We start from the raw sequence: 19912 nt of genomic DNA, 5'->3' as shown, positions 1-19912 counted from the left end.
AAAAACTGTCTGGTTTTGTATCCAGCCACCTAGTAAATAGATACACGTATGTACATTGCACATATAAAACCATGGGCACGCATGGTGCAAGCACTGTTTGTCCTCTAGATACCCAACTGTTCAACTGTGGGTTAGACACTTAGCCACAAGTTGCTAACCTCAAGTTTCCTGCTGAAGAACCACAAAGTTAGTACAATATGCATTTTTTAAAATAGACTGCTATCATCTGATTGCTTATCAAGCATGCCTGAAAGGATTGTCTCTTTTACCCAAACTCTTCTTAATAATCATGTGCAATAATTTAGTATAAATCATACTGTTTCTAATTAAGCTCATTCGTCTCTCTGTAGATAAACAGCAGTACCACTGTTTTGCTATTGCTGACGAGGATGTTTTGGTTTGTGTGGAAAATCGGGGGCTAGATCGTCAGTGAGCATCAGTGAGCAGGTCTTCACTGAGCACGGCGGAGTTATTTGATGGCAGGTGGACACTTGTCTCTGTTTTTATTTGCCGGTCTTAATTTTATATCCTGTGGAAGTTTATCCACATGACTGACAGCTCAGGAGGGAGTAAGAACTTTGGTAGTATGAAGTTTGGGTAACTCAGAGGGGACATGTATGACTATGTCCAGCAATGCTTGGACCAGAGCTATTTAAACTATATTTGGCTTATAAAAATGTAAATGTGCAACATTGTTAGATTGTTACCTTCTGCAACCACAAAAAACCTTCAGAAATTAACATAGAAATCAGGCTGTACGCAAAGGGATCAGCAGAGCAATTTTAGTTTCCTTCTGTGTTTACTACAACAAATAAATTATTCAAGCAGACAAGGTAGTAAATGGTTGGTTTTATTCCATAGTTATCAGTACTTACATTCAGAGAAAAGGAGTGTATATTTCTGGACCAATGCACATAATAATCTACGGGAGAACTGTACAATTAAGAATGATGAAATGATTGTTATTAGTAGGATTTATAGGAACCTTAGAAACTGTCAACGATCTTTGTTCCCAATTGCCCAGAAAGCTGGATCTTTGGATTATTGTCTTAATTATCGACTAAGAAGGAGTCAACACAGTGACACAGGATTTCCTTGCCCAAATTCTCTTCATGGTGCTATTTAACTCTTTCCATCCCTTGTAATGTGTCTTCTCAGCTTGTGCCCTGGCAGGTACACCAGAAAAACAGAGATTCTGTGGAAATCTAGAATGTATACATATAGGGCATCTTGAAGGATATGCAGAGAGCTTGACTTTCTCAAGCTGTTAAAGGTAACTGGGTACAAATGTCCATCGCAAGGTTAAATGGTTAAATACGTGAAGGGAGGGAGTGGAAACCTGACAGTTGACTGTGGTTTGAAGGCAATCATGGATTTGCTGGTGTCGGTACAGTTATGGATGGAACTAAAAAGAGGTCATGAGAATAGCTCAGATAAATTCAGGTGTGGTTTGCATACAATCTATTTATAGGATGCTTTTTCAAACTAAGCCTGTGAACCTTTTGAAGTTTGCCCATCACTATTTTCATGCCAATTAATGATGTACATCCATTCCCATTCTGAGATAGGAAAAGCAATAAAGCAAACAAAGATAATTAGTCTCTGGAGCATGCCCACAAATAAAATCTGTGCAAATCACTTGTTTCTGCTAACTTTTGTGGTTTTGTTGCAAAAGTAAAAAAGAACATTTCTATTGCAAATCTGCATAATGCTAGAGCAGAGATGGAAATACATCTATGACAGCATCCTGATTTTGAAAGGGCTTTGCAAGGATTAAACATCTTATTCTGAAAACCACTCTGAGTTGTTATAAGCAAGAGAACGCTTTCATTCCCTTTTCACGGAGGAACAGAGAAGCAGGAAGGTTAAACTATTTTGCTCATGGAGTCAAAGGTCTAAATGGCACTTCATAAATAAACAAAAATCACTGCACCAAGAGGCTTACAAGTCCAACTGAAAACACATTCACAGCTGAGGAGAGAAGGTTTAAGATGGGCAGGAGATAGACTGCAGGATGTGGACCTTGACTCAGCTCAGTGAAGCCTCTCAAATTTTACAGACCTGGATGGGAGCATTACATGGCCTTTAAAGTGCAAATTAACAGAACAGCTTCTAGCTGCTAGGAACTCTCTTCTTGGTTTCCAAAGTCATAATAACCTGTTAATTGACGTAGAGCTTTAGCCCTAGTCTTGAAGCACTTTCCAGAGGTGAGCAGTATTCTTCCCCTCTTTGAAATTGGGTAATTGAGGTATGCAGAGATAAAAAATCAGTAGCAGAAGTGGATGCAGAGCACACATTCACTACTTCTGAGCTCCATGCTGTAAACTTTCGATAAATGCACATTTTACAAGAACAGATAGACTCTCAGTACCATTGCTCCAGGGGTGTGTAGATCATGCCATCTGGATCTGCCCAGTTCAGCCAGTTGGCTCTGCGGGCAAGTGCAGAGCAGGGGTAAACCCATTCCCTGGAAATTCAGGGCCGAGCTAAAGTAGATCCTGCCTCAAGTTATGGAGTAAGGGGGCTCAGGGAGCACAAACACAGAGTTTTGTGTAATGAGTAAACTAGCAGAAACTGTGTTATGTTCCTATAGAATTAACAGATTCCAGAGTTCAGATCCAGGCAAAATGACCACTCGTGATAAAATGTCTCTTTTTTTTTTTTTTTTTTTTTTTGGCATGAAAATGCAGAGCATTTCTTTTAGCAGAGGGCGTGCATGACCCTGTCATTTTGTCCCTTTTTTCTGTTTTCTTATACTTTTTTTGTTCTGGTTTCAGAAATGGAATCTGGAAAGAGACCCTCATCAATTGAAATGTGTCTAATGTATATTGAAGTTAAAAATACTAAGTGCTGTTGAAAAATAAAAAGACAGTAAAACGTAAGAATGCCTACAGGCTTGATTTTTAAAGATACGCCTTTTTTCATGTTGCAGATCTCGCCTTGCAGATTTTTTCACAAACTGCCAGCCTGAGTCACGGTCTGTTAGTAGCTGTCTGAAGGAGAACTACGCTGACTGCCTCCTCGCTTACTCGGGGCTTATTGGTAAGAATGCAGGGAGGGGTTGGGGCTTGCTTGATCAAAAAAAAACAAAACAAAACAAAAAACACAACAACACCCAAACAATATTTTGAAGACCCTCATGAAATAAAAACAGTGGAACACTGTACTGCATGGTCCTAGGCAAAATTCTCAGCTGTGTTGGCGTTCTTTTACTTTACAGAGATTCCTGAGGTAAATTTGTACATTGCAAGGAAATTAAGGACAGAGGATATAGAGAAAAATGTGTTTGAAATAAATATAAATTAAGCTTACAAAGTATAACTTATTAAGGTGGTTGACTTTTGGACAGGACCATGAAGTAAGAAGCTAAAAAGAACAAATAAAGCTGCAACTTGGTTAGTTTTGCAGCTGTCATCACAAGGTGGATTAAAATATTTCTTGTTCTTTAGGGAAAGTTTGGACATTTGAGGAATGAGTTGATAAGACTAACCCAGCCTTGTTTCACTTGCAGCTGCTGTTCTTTCCACGATCACCTTCTGTCCACTCTAAATTTTCTTAGATGCCTGTCAATGGATTAGAACTGAGACCAAATTTATCATCTGAACTCCTCTCCCGCCCCAACATAATTCATTTTGCTTGCTGTCACCTTCCTGACTGTCAACAGGCACAAGGGTGACTATATGCAAGTCAGATTCCATACACCCTCCACAGTATTTGATTCCTGAAAGAGAGAGGTTATCTCAGGAAGGTGAACTTGTAGAAATACCATGGCTGGGCAATAAACAATAAGTGAATGTCAGAACTCTGAAACAACAGATTTTAAAAGTGCACCAGATAAGATGTTTTTAAGCTTAAAACCTGCACCTGCTGCAATGCAGTAATAGCCCCTTCTGTTGGGTGCGAAGGTCCCAGCTGAGTCACTGAAGCAGATCCTGCTGTTAAATAAATGACTTTTGAAATAATATCTGAAATAAAATATTTCCAATTTAGGCTTTATATATATATATACATATATATATGTATATAAAATGACTGAAAGCCATATTTGCTGACTTGTTGTTACCATTCTTAATACTCTAGCATCTAACAAGTGAGGTAAGTCTCTGGAGTACCAACTGGTTAAAAAAGACATGATAATTTTGGAGGACATGGTTCTGTGTCTTAAGTGATAACGACAGTATGCAAAGGCTATAACATAAGAGCGGTTATGACAGAACGTCATTTGACTCTAAAAGAAAGAATTGAACAGCCTTGAAATCTGATCTAGTCAATGAGATTAAGAAGTCTAGCTGCTGGCAAAGAGTAACTTACAAATAGATAGTTCTGGGTGAGAGCTGCCAAGAAGTTCTTGCTGGACCTAGTGAATCTTGCTGACAGTTTTGTTGGATCCATTTTTCAGCTTAAGCTCAAAGATGACGCAGTTCACATAGTAAGGTTTTTTTGTGTGTTACTGTGGATGACCATGCTGCAAAACACCGTCAGACATCGGAAATGTGGAATGGGTCCCTAAGGAGCTGAAATCAAAAGGAGATCTGATTTTCAAAGGGAAAAATAAACATTTTTCTTCTTTCCTGTCAGCCTCTAGATACATGCAAAAATATGGGAACTGATTAGTGGTACAGAAGTTTTTACTTCTTGGAACTCATTCTGAGAAACCAAAATTACCAAAACAAAGCTTTCATCTGCTGAAGCAGTAAATTCCTGCTTCTGATATCAAGCTGATATAAAACTGGAGTAAATTATATGAAGACCATCACATTTATAAGAGGCTATCTGAGATTAAAATCAGAAGTACAATGTTTCTGCTGTCTACTTAAGATATACAAAATGCAGGAATAGGTAGAGAGGCTCTGGGTAAGAAGCTCTTACAGATTCATTCATTCATCAGAGCTCCAGGATTTCCAGGTGTTTTAATTAAGATATTCATTCATTCATATGTATATATATTTAATTTAGACATTTTATTAAATGTAGCAAAATGTGTGCCTCCACATAGTTTGTTCAGGAAAATGAGGGTTCTCTGTGGAAGATACAGTGGATGTGATTCTGTTTGCATCAGGGTGTTATGTATATAATTATAAAGCTATGTATATCTTACAGAATGTGGAAGACCTTAGTGAATCACCTTAAACTCCTTGTTGTGGTGATAAATTAATACTTTTAAAGAATTACAGCATGTAAAGAAAAAAAAGATAAAAATGATTAAATGTAAAATAAGATTAGTGATCGCCATGCTTGAGATTCAGTGCTTTGCTTACAGCCTAGTTTAAGCCATCTGGACCTGTCTGTACTCCCACAGCAGTTTGGTATGGCTGCAACTGCTGACTTCAAGATCTGGTTAAGCATTCATTTTCTGACACATTTTCACCTCTTTTCAGTAAAATACATCTCATTTCCCCAGAATTCCCTGGAATTCCATGGGAGTTTGTATGAATAAGCTGTTTTTTGCAGAACTTGATGCTTGCTTCTGGATCCAGTAACCAGTTTTTAGACTTTGGTAATGCCAAATGGTTCATACTGTAATCCTCATTTGCTAAGATACTTTCTACCTCCAACATGCAAACGGACTTCTTGTTCTGACATTCTTGTTACTTAAATGTTGTTGCTTGCTGCATTTGATTGCCTTCACTGGTCTTGGGCAAATTCCTGTTGTTGGCTCTCATTTACTGTGTCACACCTGGGTCAAGGCAACTTCAGTCACACATCCTTCTCCTGGACCCACCATAAATCTCCTAATTCTGAACTGTCCCTAATCTTGGTTGTGCTCAGGTCAATTCTGCTTTTCCTTAGAATGTGGAGACCTGTCTGCCTACAACTGAGGCTGTCACACAACTATATGATACAGAGAACACACAAAACGGAGCATGTCCTATTTTACTGCCAACCACCGTGGTTTCTCTGATCTGTTAGTGTCCTTGAGCAGAATTTCCAAGATGCAAGCTAGAGGAGTGAGGAGGAGGGGAAGGCACACACGTTGCAGGGAGAAAAAGGAAATACACCCCAGGAAACGAAGCATATAATCCGCTTGGGTTCACATCTGCCCCCAGGTTTAAATGACAGACTGATTTTCTACTAGCTGCTCTTTCAGCCACTCTGTTTTTGCTGGATGTACAGTTTGTGTGCTGCATATACACACTCCATGTCCTGGCGTTCCAGTAATCATCAACCTTAATCATAGTTTGGTATCTCTTACACTTTTATCCCCTGTCTTGACCCATTTTAATTACCTTATTACCTTGTTTGTAGCCTTTCCTCAGTGACCTTTTAAACTTCCTCAGTACCTTTCTGTTTTCTCAACCCTTCACTAAGTGTTTGCTACTTATCCTTTTTTAACACCGACTGTTTTCTTTCCATTTGCAAGGCCTTGCTTGTCGTTTTCTCTCACTTCTTTTCAGATCATATCACAGGGTTGAAATAGCTCACTAAACCATCAAACAAATAATGGGTAGATATTTTCACGTTTTAGTTTAATTTAACATCATTCCTGTTCTTATTTATCTACTGTCAAGTTTTCATTTTAATGGCGCAAACGATACTTGCCTATTTTACTAAATTCTCCACCTCCATTTATTAAGTTTTGAACTGTGCTATTTACTCGTGCTAATCTCATGTAGAATTTGAGCGATTATTATCACAACCATCTCTTAGAAGCTGGAAGTAGATGAAGACATAGAATTTCATTCTAATTTAAAAACATCCCCAAACAAGACAACAGATGCTTTTTCTGACTTTGGCAGTAGCACTGCATTCATTTTCACATACATTACTGCCTTTCTCAGGCCAGCCCTTTATGTCTGTTTTCCTTGGTCTCCCACATCATGTATGAAGTATTTTGCATGTTGATTTGTTTAGTTCCCAGCACTGCCTGGTGACTGAAAGGCCATTTCACATCATTCTGTGGTTTGTGTTATTTCTAATGTTACTTTTTTTAGCCCTATTTCTTTGATAGCCCTTTCCTATGTGTTATTACAGACTCTTGGCCCTGGACCTGTGGACCAAATTTTCTCTGCTAATGTACACTCTGGGTCTGTAATATTTATCTTTCATTTATTACATCTTCTTAATGACTACTTTGATGTCATTTGAGGAGTTTTGAGGGGCTGTGATCACTTATCCTCATGATACAAAGCCTATCCTAGAGCTGTAGATTGCCAAGTGAGGGACTTGGTTCCTGAAACTTCTGTACTCAGTAAAAGTAGCTAACAGCAGCCCCTTTTAATTAATTTTCTCCTGTTTGGTGAGACATACAATAAAGATTCAGACTTCTCAATCATTAGGAGAATTTGAGATCTCTGACCTACTGTGCTGATGCCTTCAGTGTGACTGCTGGTTTGGGTAAGTGTTGATCTCACAACAGTTACCTTATCCAGACGAGTGGTGAATAGTTCCTGTATAACTTCTAGGACACAGAACACATTCTTTGGTTTCACTCGATTATTGATAGCCTTCAGCTGACATAAATGTGAGAATATTTACCTAAGAATTGTAAGAGAGTTGTAATGAGCCTGTGGTGGTAAGTTGTTGACAGTGTTGAGGAAACAATCACTGTACTAAAAAAGCAGTGATGCAGCAAGATTAATAGTAATTTATTATCTGCTAAGAATCAGTTGTGTCTTTTCCTGCATGCTGGTTGTGTTTTTGCTTTGTCCTTCACCATAACCCACTCTGTTGGCAGGGCCCTCAGGAGCACCGTAGGGATGGATAGCACTCCTCCAGGACATATCAACACTCTTTGCAGCATGACCAACATTCCCCTTGCTCATGCAGTTCAGAACTCTGTTTTTCCAGGCTGGCTGCAGACTTGGGGAGGAAGCTCCAGTTATTTGCAGAAATTGAAAGAAAATGCAAGTGAGGAAGAAAATGTTTTGTTTTTTTTTTTTTTTTTTTAGAGTGCAGCTTTAAGGACTCAGCTACATGTTTGATTTGGCAGCAGAGGCTTTTCAAGATGTTCGCACCTTCTCTCACTCCATCCCTCCCCTGTGCTATAGTTTTTCACCTGTCAGTTCTGCTGATGGAGCTCTCTGGTCTTGCAGTATAAACCTTTTTGAAACAAGGGAATGGGTCTTTACTGTGTGAGCCATTTTACAATACCTGACGTGGTTACACTCATACAACCACAGGTGTAAAATGTTGCACAGGATTGGTAGGCAAAGGGATCTGGGAACTCTAGAAGCTGAAACTCTACCATGGGTCTGCACTCTGAATGTATAACTTAACAAGTGCTGTTTGTCTGGGAATAATGTTGTTTGTATGGGAATAATACTTCAGTGCAGAGGTTGCTCACAGTACAGTTCCTTACTGTTTTTTAATAGGCACAGTGATGACACCGAACTACATAGACTCAAGTAGTCTCAGCGTTGCCCCATGGTGTGACTGCAGCAACAGCGGTAATGATAGAGATGAATGCCAGAAATTTCTGAATTTCTTCCAGGACAACACATGCCTTAGTGAGTATGGAATTAACAGATGTATGAAAGAGTTTTAGCATGTTTCATGGAATTTTTTTATTGTTTAAGTGTGTTGTGATGCATCAATCAATCTCTTTGCACACTCTAAGCATGGTTCTGGTGTAGGTGTAAAAACTAGCATTGAACAAACTCAAGCAAATAAATATTCCTGATACTGTAGTTTATGGCCAAGGTTGCAAACACAGGATGTTGTTGGAAAAAAAAAAAATAATTCAAATTACAGAAGTGTATCATACAGAAATATGTTTACATCACAGATCATGTTTGGACCCTAGCACTCAGGGAGCATCTGTACCAAAAAATTGCAACATCTGAGGGCCTTGTGTATAATTTAAGAACTTCATATTAAAAAAGACATGTATTTTATGAAGGATTTGCTGTAGGTAAGTATAAATTGGATTGTGTTTGCAGTTTATGGCCAAGCTTCAGGTTTCTTAGGCTACTTGATCTCAAATGCCTGGTTTTAACACAAGGCTGGATGGTACCCATTTTCAAGATTTTGTTAAATTATTGATTTCTTTTCAGTTAAGCTTACTCCCAAATTAGGGACTATTATAAATTTCAGAATGGCTCAGTGGAGTCGATTTTGGCAGGTTCTCTTTTCAAATTTCCTGTCTGCCTGCAGCAGCATAATTGGATGATGTGGAGTGTGCACCAGAGTTTTAATTTCAGATAAATGAGGAGACCAAAAGAACTTGGCTTCCATAGCCTAGCAGAACAGAAGTTGAAAGCATACATGATTGTCCTCTGAAATTGCATTAGGGGGGCAAGTACAGGGAGGGAAAAGAATTAGTTAACATAAAGGACAATGTTGACACAGGATCAAAAAGAGAGGTATTAGCCATACATATTTGGGCTCAGGATTGAAATTTTTTTAACCATCAGGCTTAAGTTAAAAGAACAGCTTTTCAGCAGGAGGGGAAAAAGTTCTTCCTGATTTTAAAAGTCATTTTTCATCAGATTATGAAAAGAAGCACGCATTGTTGCTTTTTTTGCAAAGAATAACAAATGAACAAGATGATCCAGACGGTTCCATCCACTTCTATATTCTTGCAGTACTGCTAATGAGGTTCATTATTTTAGGATAGGGTCTGAAAATCTCCATTTGTAGCTCCACAACAGGCAGCACATTTGTGAAGACATGGGGAGCTTTGCACACAAAAAAGTGAGTTACTAGAGTTGCTATTTGTTAAACTATTTATCAAGCTTCTGAAGAATTAAAGCTACTCAAGACCACTTATGAAAAAAAATAATTCGGGCTATGATTGTGTGAAAGTTAACACTACAGCCTGAGACCACCTTCAAACCTAATGGTGCTGCCACTTATATATGTATACTGTATCTGATGTAATACATCAGATGTTAATAATTTGTGAATATTAATTGCTACAGTGTTACAGGTTCTTTTTAAAATGCATAGGCACAGATATCCTATGTCCCTTTTTTGCTTCCAGTATGAAAATGTTAATGAAGACAAATCAAAGACATTAGAGGCTACTGTGAGACAAATTATAGTCATCCCAGCTGCTAGGGAGCTTTTTTTTCATGCAGAAATTAAAGGTGTTTCTGGGTTAATAAAATGTTTTTTTTTTTTTTTTTTTTTTTTTTTTTAAATTTTTCTTTATTTGTAAATTTATTTTTTTTTGTTAAACGTATATATAATTTTTAATGTCATGATATATAAAAAGCATTTCACTGCCTGGAACGATGGCATAGAATGATGGAATTTCTGTGATCCTTCTTGCAATAGTGGAAACAAGTTAACAGGAGTTGCTGTTAATTTAGTAAATCATTCAGACACTTAGGAATACTTTATATGTGGAAAATATTGCTTTGTATACTGCCTTACTCAGGTAAAGCCAGGAAAAATATCATTCCACTCTTCCTACTTTGTCTCTATCAACCTAACTGATTGTGATGCCCGCTATAAATTCATCTCTGTGTGTGCTGGAGTTCTGAGAACTAATATTAGAATAAAATGCATCTTTCACAGATGAGAATTAAATGTAAATTATTTTATAAAGGAAGGAATACCACTGAGAAGAAGTATTAATAGCTTCCACATATTAGTCCCCAGTGAAGTTGTTTGATTTTTTATACAGAGAATTTGAAATAAGAAATCCCTAAATCCATGTTGAATCCCCAAAGACCTGATTAAAAACTTTTGTTGGTGGTGGTGGTTTTTTTTTGTGGTTGTTGTTGTTTTTAGTTTGTTTATGAAAAAAACAACCAATTTACTCTTGCCATAAACACAGTCTTTAATCCCATGAAACCATGATAAGCTTTTTAACTTCTTTATCCTGAAGTTTTTGTTTAAGCATGTTTCCCTCACCTAATTATGTAGATTTTGATTGAAAACTGAAAGGAAAACTGAAAGGAAAAGATTGTCTTAGTGAAACCATTTTGTCGTTATGGGCATGTTAGTTTTAATACACCAAGCTGTAGAAATAAATCGGTATTTTGCCCGCTCTCTGTTTTTAGTTTGCTATGTAACATCACCTGCCTCAGATAGGACGTAACATTGAGACCGGTTTTTAAATCTTGAAAGTAAATTTTTAAGGGTTTTGGTTGGTAACAAATATGATTACAGTAAGACCTAGGGCTTCTGTCAAGAATGACCAGGAATGTTACAAAGAATAGGCTTCATCAGATAATTATGTGGCACCAGCCTCTCAATTCATGTTTCTGATATGTTCAAAAGTAAGACACATTTTTCAAAATAAAAATGGAGCTTCTATAAATACAGTTTTGATGGAATAATAACAATAATAACAATAGAAAATAAATCATTTCTGCTTTCTGCCATTTGTTTAGAAGTAGAAAATTGCCTGTAATTTCTTTTTACAGAAAATGCAATTCAGGCCTTTGGCAATGGTACTGATGTGAATGTGTGGCAGCCAATCTTACCAGTACAGACCACCACAGCCACAACTACAACAGCTTCCAGACTTAAAAACACAGGTTCAGAGACCACCAACAATGAAATACCCACCCACAATGATTCACCAGCATGTGCAAACCTGCAGGTAAGAAAGTCTTGTAATTGTTGCAGTACATAAAAGAAAGGTGTTCATGCAGAGTATTTCCTGCTCCATGAGTAAATACCTGCCTAATTTAGAGTATGTGTTTACTAGTTACAAGCCAGATACACTGTAAAATACCAGACACTTTTATTTTAAATAAGAAGCATGCATATTTGAGAATGGCCTTCATTGCCTCTCTCAGAGAAACAAGGCACAATATTTAATTTATCACAGGTTTGGATATGAACGTGGTACTGTCCAAACGCTGCCAGCATGTGTCTGATTAAATTAGTCTCTTCAGTAAACCAAATTTAAGGGGAACTTTGAATGATAGCTAGCATGGGATGCTATGGTTTTTTTGTTGTTGGTGGTGTTTTTTTTTTTTTTTTTTTTTTTTGCTGAGTAGGTCTGGATAGTAGAGAATATGGGGTGCTACATGGTGAGGAAGCTGGATAAACATGCAAGCTATTTTGGATCAGGTACCTTCCGTAACTGAGCTCAAAGCTGTGATACGATTTTGGCCAATGGCTGCAGCCATTTCCTTTAGTGCTTCAATCAGACTGTGGTGTGTCATTGATTCTGGATTTTAAAGAGGCTCATTGCTTGCTGAAGGCAGTATATGCAGCCCTTAGAAAGCATTAAGAATTTGGGTAGGAGAGAACTGCAAAATCTAGGCAGGAAAGTTCATGAAGTAACAGGCAATGTTGATTAACATTCTTCCAAGGCATTACTGAGTCACAAAGTATATGAGGTTAATTGTAGATGGTGTTGACTTTAGTACCTTCTGTTTTAATTTGATTTTTCATATCTGTACATTCATTATTAGTTAAGCTTTATAAGTTATTGATGAGAGAAAGATAGTTGTAGGCACTCTATTTCCATATGCAGTAGTCATTTGACCAAATGAAATATGCTAAAAAGAAATGTAGTCTTTTAAACCTGGAACTTGGAGTGTCTTGCATCTAAAGGATGAACCTGAGGGAATATTATTTCACTTCATGTTGTATTAAAAAGTTTTACGGCAGGGATCACATTTTCCTTCAGTGTTTGTACAGTCATGCACGTTACACATAGAATAAGGCCTCCAGATGCTCCTAAAGTACACATCTACTAAACCGAAGAAGTAGCAAGTGGTCACAAATCCCATTGGTTTCAATTTGATTTGCAAATGTTCCTCAGACCTGAATAGATATTCCATTGTTCTGAAAACAAATGAAGTTCTTCCCTGTCCTCCCTACCTTACGCCAATTACTCTGGCATTTTGAGGTCATGTCCCACTCAAGTTATCAGCCCTGGTTTGAAGGTGTACTGTGACTTCAAGTACACCCCAGATACACTTGACACAAGATGTAAAGCTCTCCAGGGAAAACAGCTTCATTTAAATAAATTATCAGTTGTTTTGTAAAAACTACAGATATGCTGGCATTAAAAGGTCACTGAAGTTACATGAATCACTTTTTTTTTTTTTTCTTGTGAAATACAACATTCTGGTGCTAGCTATTTTCCTGTGTCAGAACTGAACCATGAAGAACAAAGCTTTTACATTTCAATGAATTTTTCAATAGTAACTTGCAAATAGAGCCAAAACAAGCCCACACTTTTTTAAAGAAACCTATGTTTATTGGACAGTGTGGTGCCACTTTGCATGTGAGACTTAAATCTCAGTTCAAATTTTACAAAAGAACTGGAGGCATTCATATCGCACTTGGAGAAGCATATTCATTCCAAGGCTCTCCTCCCATGAAAAAATACTCCTTTGTAGTATTTTTCAAAACATGAACTAGTGCTACCAAAAGCAATCTGAAAGGCTTTGTTATACACTTAGCATTTGAGCTGAAAATTTCAAAAACGCAATCTAGCCTAAATATTGTGAAAAGTAGATTTAAAAAACATTAGCATTAGTTCAAAAAGACAGTGACAGAGAGGGGATGTGGAGGTGATCATTGAGATGCTACAAGGATACATATCCTAGTTAGTGGATTTAGAAGTGCAGTAAAGGAAGAAAGAGCAGGAAGTGATTGATTAATACAAATTGCTATAGAAATAAATACAGTAAGGGAGGAAAGAGCAGGAAGTGATTGATTAGTATAAATTCCCATAGAAATGAACAAATACTAACCTCCTGAGGTTGTAAAATACAGGACATTAACCCAATCTGCCAAGAGTGTCACCAGCGGAGCAATTTTTGTTACATTTTTTTCTGACTTGTTCACAATGGTCGTATGAAAAGCAAGAATACAGTAATGGTTTTGTCATTCTGCCATGTACTCCTGCACACAAGCCTACTTGGGAATCTGGAGTTGTTGTGAGTGCCTAAAGAAAATACGCGATACTCTTTGTTTATCTGAACTCAGTATTTATTTTGAATGCCTGTTGAAGGTTTGGACTTCAAAATAATTTTTGCTTTAGTGATGCTATTTAGAAATAGATCTTCATTTCACATTAGCATCGCTACAAGAATTTTCAGTTTAACTGTCAGTGTGATATTCTCTTATTAGTAATTGATGCATAGAAACATTGATTTTTGTTGTATGCTTATTTAATGTTTAAATATGAATGGATTTGTGTACTACACTATTTTTTTTTCTGTCCCTAAATTAAATTGGCACTCTACCTATGCCAAGAAGATGCTTACTTTCATCAGGAGTGCTATAAACTCTCCCATAAACCTGGCTTCTAAGTTTGCTAAACACAAAAAATAAATAGTGGTTAGCTCTATATAAATGTAAATTCAAACATTTTTGAGGTGCTTGAAGTCTAGCAAAGAATCCTCAGCACCATATTAAAAAATAGTGTGAACAAAAAAGGAAAAGATGAATGACAACAGTGTGGTGCTTACACATCCACATTTTATTAAGCAATTGTCATTTCTATCTTTTTTTCTGATAGCTGCACTCCAACTTTTTCTACTTAACTGTCATATTTGTTTGTCTTTCATTCTCAGCTGTAACTGGTGTTTAGTACGTCAGTACAAAAACGGTTATGGCTTTCAGTCTCTCGCTCTACCATCACTGCTTCAACCATCATGTTGGATTATGTGAAAAGGACAAAAGAATGAGTCTGGATACTCACTCCATGTATTCTTCAAGAAAAATGCTGCTCCTGCATTTAGGAAAAATGCATGGAAGTTAAAAAAAAAAAAATTCAGACTTTCATACTGGGTTTGCTATAATATTTTAGAAGACATTTTGCACGTGACTAAAAAAGAAAGGAATCAAGGTGGTTATGGACATTCCATTCTATTTTTTTGCATTGACATCTATCAACTCCATAGCCAAAGCTATATACTTTGTTTCCTCATGTTTATTATAAATATCTTGATCTAGGTAACCTTAGCTCAGCATTCAGAGGGAATTTAAGCTTTTCGTGCTTTTGATGACGTGTGAGCAGTACACACATATAATTGAGATATGTGGCCCTTCAGACTGAAGGCAAATATTTTTCTTCTGAGTCCAGTACGTGAATGTCTTCGTACTCTCAGCAGCAGAATTCCTATCTCAAATTTATGAGATAGTATTTTAAAAGCTCAAATATTCTTTGTATTTGCTGTATGATTTGGGAGTATTAGAGCAGTGTGGATGCTGTTCTTCCACAATTTCTGTAATTCCACATAAAGCTGTTAACTTTAAGAAGAATGTATTATGGCAAGCGTTAGGACAAAAACAGGAGACAGAGCTCACAGTTCTCTGAGACTATAACTTTAGCAGGACTGAGACTGGAAATTTTGCTTTTAGCTTGTAGGTCTAAGCGTTGCACATCTTCACCCCTGTGTCTGCTAATCCAGTATTTGAAGTACTGTCTGTAATTATCTAATGTAGTTTCCTGTGTGTCAAATATAATTATTATTATAAAGCATTGTGTAGGTGTTAAGAGAGGGTTAAAAGCTTCATTGTAGTGCTCTGAGGATCAAGACACAGCAGGTGTGGAGCTTCGTGGACTCGTAATTGGGTGGTGGGTGAGCATAAACAGGGAACAGGCAGCATGTAGGTGTTTTGTTGATGAGGGAATAGTACCACTGCTGAGACTGTACTCTGGAATAAAGGCAAAGTGAAGTTTATTTATCCCCTGTGCACTGCTATCATCTAGTCCATATGGCTGGCACCCTCGTTTCCCCAGTCCCTCCATACAATCTGTGATCTTTCTGTTCCTTTTTCATTTTCTGAAAAACAAGCATTGTCCTTTCAAATGCCCTGCCTACCTTTCCCTTGGGAGACATTGTACTTGGACCTCTTCCTCCAGACATCACAATTATACAGAAAGTTCCAGTCTGGAGCAAAAGATGGACAAGAATATAAAACTCCCATTGCTGTGCCAGAACAAATTGGAAAAAAAAAAAAAATAGAATATTGACTAAATGTTTCATATGAAAAGATTTAAATTTGCCTCGTGTATTTCCAGGATTAGCTGACATAATGGGGTCAGCCTGCTTGTATGAGTGATTTACAGATCATCTATTGGCAGGTTTTCCTCTGAAAAAGCAACATCTTTAATTTGCTTTGGTCATAATTCTGTTGTACCTAAAGGAGTCTTGTGTGCTTTACGTGTTCAGATTAAAATCTGGCAGCTAGAGATATTTAAAGTTTTATCTTTAATTTTATCCTTCTCATTTGGATATCACTAAACAAAGTTCTGTTTTACCAAAACAGATACTGTTTTGTCCATTGATATTGATTTCATCAAAGTTAATCCTTATTTGCTTCAGCAGCATGGTAGATGGGGTCCTCAAAAATGTACTCTGAGAAGTATGCAGTTCCCTGAGACTGTTTTCATTTACTCCATGGTTGTTTCACCTTTTGGACAGGACTGCGAAGGTCAGGTCACTGCGGGAGAGGGTCGGGTCTCATTTTTCAAGCGTGTGGCAGCCTGGGTGTTCCTTGGTGTGGAAGCAGTCGTCAGTCCTCCCGCATTGCTGTACAAACAACGTGCCTCAATGGCAGAAGGCTGCTTTGCAATTCACATGTACATGTGTACGTGCTAATGGTCTGATCGTGTTGACTGCAAGGCTGCACATTCTTCCATGTCTTTGCCAAATAATTTCAGGACCACACAAGATGGACCATTTTCAAGCGTGTTGAAATCCTGCTGGAGTTCAAGATCTGATTAATATAGCTGATTAATTTCTAAGTACAGAGAATTTTTTGCCTCTCCTTTGAACATATGAGGAGCAGTTTGAGGATGTAGCCAAGTATCATACCCTATAGGCTCAGATATATCCTATTAGTGACAGTGTTGCTTTCAGGCATCAGCCATCAGTAGTCAGTAGAAAATTGTTCTCATTTACCAGCCTCAGCTGAGCTTCATAGTTGAATGTAGGTCCCCCTTGCAGGATCTGTCACAATTTTGGGAGTAAAATGTATAAAACCATTACATTGGTAAAGAGTAATCGGCACAGCTCTGTTGCCATCATGAGCACTACTCAGATGTACCTCATCTGAAGCTAAGATTCATTCTCTGTGGCATATAGAGCTCTTTTTAAGACTGGGCCTTATATTTAGTCATTAGTCCTCAATGAAACATCTGCAATGTTGGAAGTTGGGTGTAATAAATTTACTGTTACTGAGGGATAGCAATAGCAAAATGATTTCTTTTATACATTAGAATTACAGTTTAAATTATTTTTGATTAGTATGCTTTTCATTATACTGAAATATCAGACGTATACTGCTGGAGAGCATAGTACTTTAGAATTATTTCATCAATGCTAAAATATTTTACAGTTCATTTAAAAAAAAGTTTTAATAGTCTGAGCATCTTTAGTGTATTATAATAATACAGCTCTTTATAGCAGACTGTAAAACTCCAGACTACAGTTTTAGGAGTCGTGCAATTTTGTTTTATAGTTTAATAATTGTTCAATTGAAAATGAATATGAGGTTACTAAAAAACAATTTAATGACTTGCACAAATACAATTTTATCAAAATGTACTCCACACCTTTACAGAAATTGAAATTTCTATGGACATATTATAGTTTTTATCCTCGGAAAGAATTTCGCAAATTGTTGCTACTAAAAGCAGATGTAGCATATGTGGTGTTCCCCTAAGCCACAGTTGTTCCTACATTTCACCTCAGTATCTTCGTATAGGAATACCCACAAAAATACAAAGTGCTAGAATAAACCAGAATCAGAACATTGGTTCACGTCAGATAAGCCAAATCAAGTTATTCATAGCCCATGTTATTACTTTATATGGTTATTCATCATATTAAAGGTATTCCTAACATCAGCCAGTTTTAGTTCTCAATCAAATATCTAATCCATCATACATCTCCCTTCTATAACAGATAGATCACTATAGCCTGCTAAAAAGCAGCCATAAAATAGAGCACAGTATTATAATTTAATTTTAAAGCATAACTACTACTAATAAAAATTCTAGGGCATTGCATTGTGATGGTAGATGTTTAATCGTACTGCCTTTGGAAGTATAGTTCATAATATATTGTGCATTTATGGAACTTGACAAAGTGTTTTGTTTAAGACATATTGTTTGCAGTTAGCAAATATTAGGTTTTGTCCATGACTGCTTCCATTCGTACATGTGCAAGTGGAAGTAACTCTGGATATGCCAGCAGGCTAATGCTGTCGCAAAACAATCACAGGCAAAAACGATCATGCCACCGTGTTTCTAATGGAATGGAGAACAAGAAAAGAATCCTCAAAGTCTTTAAAACTATTTTATTCTTACAGCAGTAGTTTGAGGAAGTCCTGCTGACAGACCAGAATCCCATCAAACTATAGACATTCTGTAGGCTTGTAATGAAAAGATACTCCTGACCCTGAAACCCTAATTGCAGTTGACTTCAGTTAAGCCAAGCTATCACCTCATAGACTTCATTTATTCTGAAAACCACACAGTGTATTTGAGTGCTGTAGAAACAATAAATATTTTACTGCTATAAACTGTGTTAATGTACTGTGTTATCCTCAGAAAGTATATACACAGAGATAATGAGAAAAACCAGAGTAGAAGACTGGTTCTACCTCAGATAATCAATACAGTTGTGGATATAGAGATGTTTCTTTCTAAAGTATTCACACAGTTTGATAGTTGCCAGAGTGAATCAAGTTTTAACACGTAAAATCTTAATCAATTCTGCTATTTTTGCGGGGAAAAAAAAAAAAAAAAAAAAGTTACTTGCTAGGCAAGCAGAGGGATTTGCTCAAGATGCTGCCAATTTCATGAGTCTTCTATAATTGAAATGTGTTTTTTAAATTCGTTATTGAAGGAGGTATTGATGTTTTTGACTCATAGTGTGGTGGTTTAAGACTAGATGACAGCATGGAGGCTAAATAATTTTGGATGCCAGAGCACTTTAACCACAGATGCATACACTATTATGAATCACATGCCTCCCCCATCTTGTGGGGGATATGGTGCAGTGGTGATGAGAAATAAGGGAGAGGCCAGCATAGCAATTGTGTGCACAACCTCTTCCTCCCATGGGGGAGAAGGCTTGCGCCTGGAGAGGGACCATGAAATGTTGTACTCAGTCCTGGTGCAGGGCTGTGAGGTTTTCCTCTGCTCTTTCACTGCTCCCTGAGATCCCCAGAGGTTAGGGAGATGGTTCTAGATCCTGGAGCGGAGTTCTGGGTCTGCCCTCCATGGAGTCTTTTCCCAAAATCTTTGTTCTCCGATATTTTTGAGTATCCTTATGTATGTAAATGGGTAGAGAATACCTTATGGATAACTACTCTGTTCACATTGAACTGTTGTTCTTTGATTTCCTGTCGCCAATATTGGCTTCCTGCAATCTGCTTGTTGTGGACACTTCTGGACACTTTTGCACTTCTTAATGATCCATAGGCTGTTCGAATAGTTTAGCTATCTACCTCCTGGTGTACACAACAACTATTCTGTTGTTTGTGGTGAGTGGTCAATCATATTTCATCTACTGCTATAGCAAAGTGCTGAATACGTGTTTACAGGCTTTCACTCATAGCTCTGTTTTATTTTCAGTCCAAAATTTTAAAGAACATAAGAATGGGGTAGTATGCAGAAGCCCCTGACCTATTGTGGTGGGTCCTGAACAGTTACCAGGCAGAGTTCTCCGCAGGACAACACAGACCTCAAGAGCCTTATGCATGTGTTTAATTGTCTATTACTTGGTAATCTGAGGTGTTCAAATTGACTTGTTGCTGGTTTTAGCTGTGTCATTATTGGGAATATCACAGACTTAAAACATTCTAGGAAGATGTATGAATTTGAGTATGGAAAAGATGACCTGATGTTACCCAGTGGATGAAAGTGGGTTTGAAGACATTTAACGTAATCTCTCCTTTTATGCCAGAATTAAATCATATAGTGTTGCTTTGTGCTTAAATACTGCTTTAAGCATGCTTCCAGCATCTTGCAGACCATGCCATTTGTGAAAGTGGATGTGGCAGCTTTGTTCATCCGCTTAGTCTCATGGCAACG

At 37.4% G+C, this 19912-nt stretch overlaps 1 protein-coding gene across 2 annotated transcripts in view; it reads left to right on the top strand.

Annotated features, from left to right (window-relative positions):
* Positions 1-19912, top strand: part of GFRA1 (GDNF family receptor alpha 1) — a 258614-nt gene that overhangs the window by 215017 nt on the left and 23685 nt on the right. For both annotated transcript variants that reach the window (XM_035329554.1, XM_035329553.1), the window contains exons 5-7: positions 2933-3042; positions 8313-8447; positions 11316-11494. In XM_035329554.1, the coding sequence (XP_035185445.1) occupies positions 2933-3042; positions 8313-8447; positions 11316-11494 (424 nt within the window). The remainder of the gene's footprint in view (positions 1-2932; positions 3043-8312; positions 8448-11315; positions 11495-19912) is intronic.

The sequence above is a fragment of the Oxyura jamaicensis genome, chromosome 6 (genome assembly GCF_011077185.1).
Source record: "Oxyura jamaicensis isolate SHBP4307 breed ruddy duck chromosome 6, BPBGC_Ojam_1.0, whole genome shotgun sequence".
Lineage (NCBI taxonomy): Eukaryota > Metazoa > Chordata > Aves > Anseriformes > Anatidae > Oxyura > Oxyura jamaicensis.
The sequence above is the reverse complement of the archived record's forward strand: the minus strand, read 5'-3'. Positions and strand labels throughout refer to the sequence as shown.